The following is an 8,566-nucleotide window of genomic DNA, read 5'->3' as shown; positions in this document are numbered from 1 at the left end:
GTCTATGAGAAAAGCACAAAGAAAAGAAAATATGCAATTCTTCAAATATCGTGCAATCAAACTTTGAAAAGTAGCTCTACCTACCTTGTTTGTAATTTTCAATCGCAGAAAACAATTATTTTGTTATTTCCTATAATATATATTTTCTTAGAACCATATGAAAATTCAAACTAGCATTATTGGTTTGTCTTCTTTTCTAGGTGAACTCTCACCAACAAGTCATAGTCGATGTCTTCTCTCATTGCCAGGAAGTCGTCGTCACGACACAATATAGCAGGGCTACTTTTGGCCAGACGATGCAGCAGTAGCTTCTGGGACAATTGACCAGGTCTTCACATGGTATGCGTATGCTCTCCTTTCTGTTCTGTGCGTGAAGAAAGCAATGATGTCAACAACAGTTGTGCTAGCCTTCAACTCTTGCGTCCATCATTTGAGCAGTCCAAAGAGAAACGGATGAGCAGTCCTTTGTACCGTTTGTCCTACGACGAACACCTGACTCCGTTTGCCGCATTGAAACGTTTCCCCCGTTCTTCACCTTCTCCCCGCGTGACGACGCTGCTGTTGACTTGCGGACCTCGGGTTTTAGATCTTTAAAAGGTTCCGCGGACTCTGTTTCCCTTCACACCAAGAAAGCTAGGAATTGGCTCTGCGAAATGACGATGAAGATCGAGGGGTTGTTCTCTGCCATCGGCCTCCTTCTCCTCCTCCTCCTCCTGTCTCGGAGCCATTTAGCTACATCCCAAGAAGTTGGTACGACTTGATGCTCCGTCGACCAAGTGTTCGATGTTGGAACAGGTTTGCATCTGCTATATGTAACGAGCTCTGATGGGTTTGGTTTCTGGTTCCTGAGTGCAGAGGACGAGAGCGAGTTCAGCTACGAGGAAGGGAGTCCTAATGGCCCCCAACGCTGGGGAGAGATTCGCGAGGAATGGGCGATCTGCAACAACGGCGACATGCAGTCTCCTATCGATCTGCTGCATGAGAGGGTCAAGGTTTTGCCCGGGTTAGGGAGACTAAGAAGGAGCTACAGGGCTGCCAATGCGACGCTCAAGAACCGCGGCCATGACATAATGGTAGCTCCTGAACATTCTTTGAGCAAACATCTTCTTGCATCCTCTTTACTTAATCATCCCTCATTTTGCTGTGCTACACTGATGCAGTTGGAATGGCCGGAAGAAGCAGGAAGGATTCACATCGATGGAACGGACTATGAGCTCAAACAATGCCACTGGCACTCTCCCTCCGAGCACAGTATCAATGGCAAGAGGTCCTCTCCTACTCAAACAACATCACTGTTCTTCTCTTCCCTTCTTTTTTCTGCATGATACACGACGAGAAAACCCAATTCGGACCTTAGCATAGAGTTTTGAGTCTATTTCCTGGTATCTTTCCGCAGGTTTGCTCTTGAGCTCCACATGGTACACCAATCGGCCGACGAACGCGTAGCTGTAGTTGGCATCATGTACAAGATTGGCCGACCGGATTCATTTCTAACAGAGGTGATCTTTCTTTCTCTGCACGATTACTGATGTACTCAGGAAGTCAATCACAAACACTGCTATGTTTCCTTTGCAGCTGATGGAATACATCGAAGAGATAGCTGGGAACAAAGAAGAAGAGAGAGTTGTGGGGTTTGTGGACCCAAGACACATAAAGATAGGAAGTAGGAAGTACTACAGATACATGGGTTCTCTTACTACACCACCTTGTAAGCAAGGAGTGGTGTGGACCATCAGTGAAAAGGTAAAGTCTGCACCTTAAGCCACTAGTGCAGTTGCAATAATCTCCTCTCTCCATTCTCATAATTGTCTTTGCTGAAACATATATTTGAATCCACTGTTGATCACAGATCAGAACCGTATCAAAAGATCAAGTGAGTTTGCTGAGAGAGGCTGTGCATGATGTAAGTTTTTACTCCTCTGCAAGAAAGCAATTCTTCTGTATGTTTCGATAGAAGAGAGGACAATATCCTGACATCACATTACATCGTCGTTTCCAGGATGCAGAGAACAATGCCAGGCCGCTTCAACCACTTAACGGACGCGAGATCCAATTCTACACACCTCGGCTTCGTAAAAACGATGAGATCTTCCACCCATAAATTTGCAGCTGATGATATATTTCCCGATAGAATCGCAGCTATAGTACAGAGTTATATTGCTTCACGTCTGTCTTATTTGGAGGCAGTGTATGGGTTGGGTGGGTTTTCAGCGTATTATGTATGTATTTATGAGGTAGGTTATCACTATGAGATTTCCCGGTGAGCCATGAATATTATATTTTGAGTGTGGGGTTATGGTTGGAGACTTTATGCTTATTTCCTTTTACTCATTATATGGAACACACTTATTACAAGGTTAATGGTTGTAAAGAGCTGATGCAATTGTGTGCTTTGCCTCATTTTCTACATTGATTCACGCTGATTCAAGAACAGTATACAATCAGCTTGAAATCACTGAATTGGAGTCAGAACCAGTAGATCACTCACTATATACGGGCCACTTGATGCTCATCGATTCCAATCTAAGTTAACCCAACCCAGAAACGTGAGATCGGAGGGGCTGAGTTGGGCTCGGACTATCCAATTTGTCCACCCTGGCTCGCAGCATGGGGGACTGCTTGGGTTCGTTTGGCCCTCCTCGTTGATACGTAGTCAGTGGATACGGGGCACGGTCTATTATGTTGTGATACCCCACCAAGCATGGCTTTGCCGTTTTAGACCCCGAAACAACGTTCCGTTTTCTTCAAGCACGACGCTTATCGGATCGGATCCGGCCATTTCTTTGTTCGCCTTATTCCGTCCTTTGCACCGTTCATGCCCTAATCGAAGGGGGAGAAAGGGAAGAAGAACAAGGGAGGAACAGGTGGTCTACCGAGGAAATCGCCGGACACCGGAGCCCTTACCACCGGCAGAGACAGAGGATCTGACGTCATCGCCCACCGACTGAGACGCAGCGCTGGTACTTCTTCTTCTTCTTCTTCTTCCGATCGACCGTTTCCCTTGTTACCTCTGCCCTCCTTTCCTTTTTGAAGTCGCTTTCCTCTTCGATGCTACACCGTCGTCTCTCCAGATCGCGGGCAGATTTCCATGGCGAATGGAGAGTGGAGCTGTTGCGTCCTGGCGTTGAGATTGTTCATGTGGCTTTCAAATTGTTTTCGCTCATACTATTCTTGTTCGATTGCTTTCTTTTCAGTTGTTTCTTTTTTTATGTGGGAGTTTCTGCTTTATGATTTGTGATAGAAAATTTTGACGTTGCATGCGTAGTTATTCAAGCAGAGATTTCGCTTTCCATGGTTCCTTTTTTATTTTCTATCTATATTGTACGTAGTTTAGAAAAGGCACTACCAAAACAAATAGTTTATAGACATGTAGTTACTGCTATCTATATCCTTTTTTTTTAATAGTTGCTTAGTTCATAAACGACAACTGAATTGTTCCTGTTGGAGACAGCCTTCTCTGTTTTGTTATTGAACTTGCTTTACTTGTGTAGCTATCTCTTAATCTTCTTTTAGTTTGTGTAACACAGTGCAGCAATATCCTCTTTTAGTTTGTTTAACATTATGCAGCAATTTCCCTTTGTTTTATATTTAACTGTTGAAATCCCATGTGGTTGTCATTGATGTAAAATCTTTCTTAATGCTTGTTTAAATTGGACAATCTTCACTGGCCTGTGAAAGATTCAGTGTACCTAGGAGATCTCAGACTATTCTCGTGTAGATGTTTTTGTTATTGTCGTTTTGATTGTTCAAATGGTTTTTATGGTGTTTATTTCATGGTAACTGTTGTGCAGTTGGTTAATTGGTACTTTACTGTGAATGTTGAGCCATGACATTTTGCTTTCATCTTAATATCTCAAATTTCAAACTAGCCATATTTATTAACCACACTTTTTCACTAATTATTTTTATTGAATCATGTTCTTCTTGTCTTGTGTACATTTTCCTTTATCCTTTTAGACCTATGAGATGAAATATGAATTTTCTTTTTCAACCATTTGCTATAATGGAAAACCTCACAATTGTTCAAGTAGGCAGTGTTTAGGGAGTGAGAGTGTTGACCTCAGCTTGGGCACTAAATACACACCTGTATCATGATGGCATAATGTTGTAAATATGGTCAGCACGAGGCATTGGCTTGCGTTTCATGGTAGCACCTTGTTATTACTGTAAGTGGTGCAAGTGGTGGTTGTCATGTATGGTATGAAGTGAGGTGTGCTTTGGAGTTTGCACCTTGAACAATCCTTGATATGTTGGATGCATGCAAATACAGTAAGAAGTTGACCGTGAAAGAATGTTCTTGTGCTCAACAATTTATACAAAAACATAAAAAAAGAATTATTGTCATAGTGTAAATGTATGGAACATGATAAGAACATACATAAAATCATGCATGTAGATTCTTATGTATGGTTTGGAGAACAAGGGCATGGATTAAAAAATGCTTAATTACATGGGAGTCATTATTAGTGGAGTGAAATGAATGTTATATAAACCAAGGTTCACTGTACCATGGTGTACCGCTCGATACGAGCAGTATGTATTGGTCCAATAGAAGATCGGTATGGGCGGTACATACCAATCTATCAGTACACCCCATCATACCGTGTGTCGGTGCATTGGTACATACTGTACCATTGGTTGGTCGGTACAGTGGTACGAACTGATAAGGCGAACTATGATATAAGGATAGGGAAAGTTAATTGGAACTACCTACAAGGAAGTCAGAATTAGGTTATCAAAATAAAAATGTTGAAAATGTAAAATGGAGTATGAGGAGCAAATTCTCTCCTATGATAACCTTGGAAAATATTTTGGAGCAGAATATGTGTAACAAGGATGCTCTCTGTAGCTTTCTATATCTGTACCAGGTATATGCAAGTTATGATGTTTCTGGGATCCTTCTTGAATACGTGTCTACTGCTTCTTCAAAATTATTTTTTTGTAAGTATTTATCACAATCTTTTAAGATATCTAGAAGATACTTTGTAATCATTTCTTGCATGATGACTTATAAAAAGATCTTTCAATCTTTTCTGCTCTCTTGGATTGCTATGTTGTCTTCTCTTTTTTTCTTTTTTTTTCTAAATTTATTTTCGGACAGTTAATATGTAAGAATTCCTAGGGGTAATGTAATTCCCACTGCACTGGATCTAACAGTATTTTGATTCATGTTGTGGGATTGTATATCCTGTCCTCTCTCTTGCATGCATCGTATGTGGGTGGTGGGCAAGTGGAGGCAGGCCAGACATGCACCTCTTTTTCTTTGATTATTGAGCGTCAATGACAGACAGCAGTGTTCACTTACTGCCATTGCTCTTTTCTTTTCCCCTTTTCCAGCAAAGCAAATAGGTTGGAATCGACGACAGGCTCCTGGTCTGGTTTTGGATGAATTCAATTAATATACCACTTACTAACGTAGCATCCTGTTGTTTTGATACTAAGTGCAGCAGGTTCAAGCATCATAGTTCAATGTTAATAATTTATGAAAAGGGTTCAGCCTAGTTGCTATGTTTGACTCTTCCCAAACCCACCATTGGCTATGGTCTCTTGCCTCTTGCACTCTGTTACCCTTTTGACTGTAGTATGATAGACAATGATAAGTTCTTTAGCTACCAAGGATTAGAAGGCAACATACATGATTTTTTTTATTTAGATAAATCTTTTTCTTTTCTGATTGCACTTTATAATAAGTGGTTTCTTTCTTTCTTTTTTTTGTTTATATTCAACATTAAATTGTTCTGTTGAGGCTTATGCATACAAACAGTCCTTGTAGGCAGTTCAATAGAATAGTCTCTCTGGTACTGGTTCTCACACCTTGGAACCTGTAGGAGCCATTGTCTATGACTACTATGGATATGATTATTTCACAAATGAACATACAAGTTTCTTAAGACTAGGCTGAATTTTCCAAATTGCTCTCATGGTCATACAATCATGTCTATATGCATGTAGCTTGTTACGATGACAAATTGGTTGATGAATTGAGGCTGCGACTTTATGGATCATGCCTGATGCATGAATTTTTAGGCATCCTCTAGTACAAAAGGAAAATGGTCATTACTGGAAATTCCTTATTATTACAGTGGATTACGGAAATGATATGTAGTTCTTTTATCTGGTATATAAGAGATATAATCTCCCCATTTATATACATCAAATGCTTTGAAATATTTAGTTATTTCTTTGAGACAGTTTAGAAAATCAACTATTTCTTCATGAGGGAAGTAATCCACAAGAGCTTCAAGGATAAGAGCCATGAAGTATCCACCTGATTTAGAAATACAAAAGCAAATTTGTTAACCAAAGCAGCAGAAAAGCATGAGCTATTTTTGTGGACTCTGTTAGTAACTTCATTTACGGTGGTAAGGTTGCAAAGATTGACCATTTGTGGGAGCCTTGTGCATTTAGTACATATTTTTTAGTAACTTCATTTTGTAGGAACATTTAGTAATGACTAGTTGTGGAAGATTATTTACCTAACTAACTTCAGTAGCATTTTATTTTGTGTAAACAACTCATGAGACAATTTAAATAAGTGTAGAACCCAATCTTTCCTGATCAGAAGCAAACAAGTCACACTTTGTATGTGAAACAAAAAATTTTATTTGTTTCTTTAGAGCAGCCTTCTTGGACTATACAGCTTATACAATAGCTTTACTTTGGTGGTTCTGATGTCAAAAAGACGTGTTGGTTTCTCTTCTTGTTTTTGCCTGGTTCTTGTGTCAATCTCTCTCGATCTTGGATTTCTATAGAAAATGTTTATATCATTTAAAAGCTGAACATCTTGATTTGATCTAGTAACGCTTTGCATCAGACTGGTATCAAATTACACTTATTTGGTCACAACCAGATGAAAGCTTATCTTATCAGATATTGTCATTAAATTTGTGGTGTAAATTGGATGCTTGTTTTCATTTTTCCACCTTATAGTTTATCAGTACTTATTATTTACCTCAGTAAGCATATTGTTTTGGTTTCGTTACAGGCATATCACTGTTGCTGTCACTCGGCTTTCCCGAATCATGGATCGCACCGATGGAGATGATCATGTAAGTGCTATCTCTTAGCTCAGTCAATCTTCGACCAGCTTAATTTGCCTTGTAAAAAAGAACACTCATAGTGCAGGAAGGAGGCAGTGTCGTAGGCTTCGAAGTACCAAGGTCGCCCGATTCAAGCTACAACAACCCGATACCGGGAAATGAAGATGAAGCTCGAGAGCCTCCACTTGTTCCTCCTCATCTGCACCATACCTTGCTGAACTACCCCCACGGCCAAGACGATCCAAGCAGTCTTTCCATGCCTCAAAATGTGATCCTGAATCACCTCTACATAGGGAACCAAGATGGCCCGAGATCTGTTGTAGCTCTAGGGATCACCCACCGTGTCCGGTCAAAGTACGTTACAGTTGTGCTCTACAAGCCAGTCCAGAGAAGGTGAACTCCATTTTCTTTTGTCGATTGGGTTAATATTCATGAGAGCCTGACTGCTGTGGCTGTGACCAAACTGACAAAGTGGAAACCCATTCTACAATTACTCATCTGCATAAATGGATCTGATTCTCCTTATCATTTCGCCAGGTTTTTGATGGTCACTCTGCATTCTTCTTACTCAAGTCAGTATTTTGGTTTATGGGAGTTTAGTTGTGTGATTTATTATGTAATCTAAAATTTCCCATCTATGATATTTATAGGAGGCCGGTAAAACTCCACAGGGAGGACAGAGAGATCATATATGATTTTGGTTCATATTATTTCCATATAGTCTGATAAAAATACTCTTCTCAAACAACATTACTTGTACTAATTGAAATTAGATTAGGTGTGTAGTTGTTGTTTCTCGATCGCCCAAAATGACTGTGTCCATAGCCCTTCTTCCCTTGTTCTGAGGTTATTCTGGTCCCAACCCAAATCAAAACCTGCGGTCTGTACTCTTTATCGGTTTTGTGGACATCGAGACCGGAATCCAAGTGAGACAAATTTTCAACCTTAACATGCTATGAACTGAATCATTCCACAGTCTTCCACTATTATGTTGACCTTCTGCACCACATCTGATAGTAACCCGTCCTGCTCTCTCATGTCCTCCCAATTTGAGCTTCTCTCCTTGTGTGTCAGACCCCAGCAAGACGTAGGAATTTAATTGCTGTTATCAGTCAAGACTCTTTTTTTTTTTTTTATGTATATATATATATATATATACGGTAAAATTATGATAAAAAAGACTCAAAGTGCATTCATTACATTCTCCTTTTTCGTCTTCCAAGATGTTGGCCTTATCATTTATCATTTCTTCTATTCAGTTTAACGATTAGTCTCATTTGAATCGAAAGAAAATCCAAATATGTCTTTTGACTATCGGAAGTCCATAAGATTTGCTCAATAAGAAAGATTGTGGTCGACTACTTTTGTTATCGGTCTGAGTTCATTTTCTGTCCAAAAACAAAAGAAGCAAGTCCATATCTTGTCTTAGATCAACAGCAACGTGATGCGTGATGGCAGCCACAACAGCCAATTTAATCATCTAGACCCACACCCGTGTGTCTGGGACCCCACGCATTGTCAGCTAC

General features: G+C 40.1%; 2 protein-coding genes across 2 annotated transcripts; both read left to right on the top strand.

Moving 5' to 3' along the window:
* Nucleotides 1–302: 302 nt before the first annotated feature.
* LOC135673808 (alpha carbonic anhydrase 7-like) lies at nucleotides 303–2,361 on the top strand. Its single transcript, XM_065183136.1, has 7 exons — nucleotides 303–750; nucleotides 856–1,073; nucleotides 1,161–1,267; nucleotides 1,397–1,499; nucleotides 1,576–1,743; nucleotides 1,850–1,903; nucleotides 2,000–2,361. The coding sequence occupies exons 1-7, from the start codon at nucleotides 654–656 to the stop codon at nucleotides 2,099–2,101; spliced, it is 849 nt and encodes a 282-aa protein (XP_065039208.1). The 5' UTR covers nucleotides 303–653; the 3' UTR covers nucleotides 2,102–2,361.
* A 353-nt stretch (nucleotides 2,362–2,714) lies between these two features.
* LOC103985027 (SNF1-related protein kinase regulatory subunit beta-3) lies at nucleotides 2,715–7,568 on the top strand. Its single transcript, XM_065183137.1, has 4 exons — nucleotides 2,715–2,960; nucleotides 3,034–3,138; nucleotides 6,986–7,049; nucleotides 7,126–7,568. The coding sequence occupies exons 2-4, from the start codon at nucleotides 3,089–3,091 to the stop codon at nucleotides 7,435–7,437; spliced, it is 426 nt and encodes a 141-aa protein (XP_065039209.1). The 5' UTR covers nucleotides 2,715–2,960; nucleotides 3,034–3,088; the 3' UTR covers nucleotides 7,438–7,568.
* The last annotated feature ends 998 nt before the right edge of the window (nucleotides 7,569–8,566 follow it).

Source organism: Musa acuminata, chromosome BXJ1-5, assembly GCF_036884655.1.
Source record: "Musa acuminata AAA Group cultivar baxijiao chromosome BXJ1-5, Cavendish_Baxijiao_AAA, whole genome shotgun sequence".
Lineage (NCBI taxonomy): Eukaryota > Viridiplantae > Streptophyta > Magnoliopsida > Zingiberales > Musaceae > Musa > Musa acuminata.
Note: the sequence above shows the minus strand (reverse complement) of the source record. Positions and strands in the feature narration are given on the sequence as shown.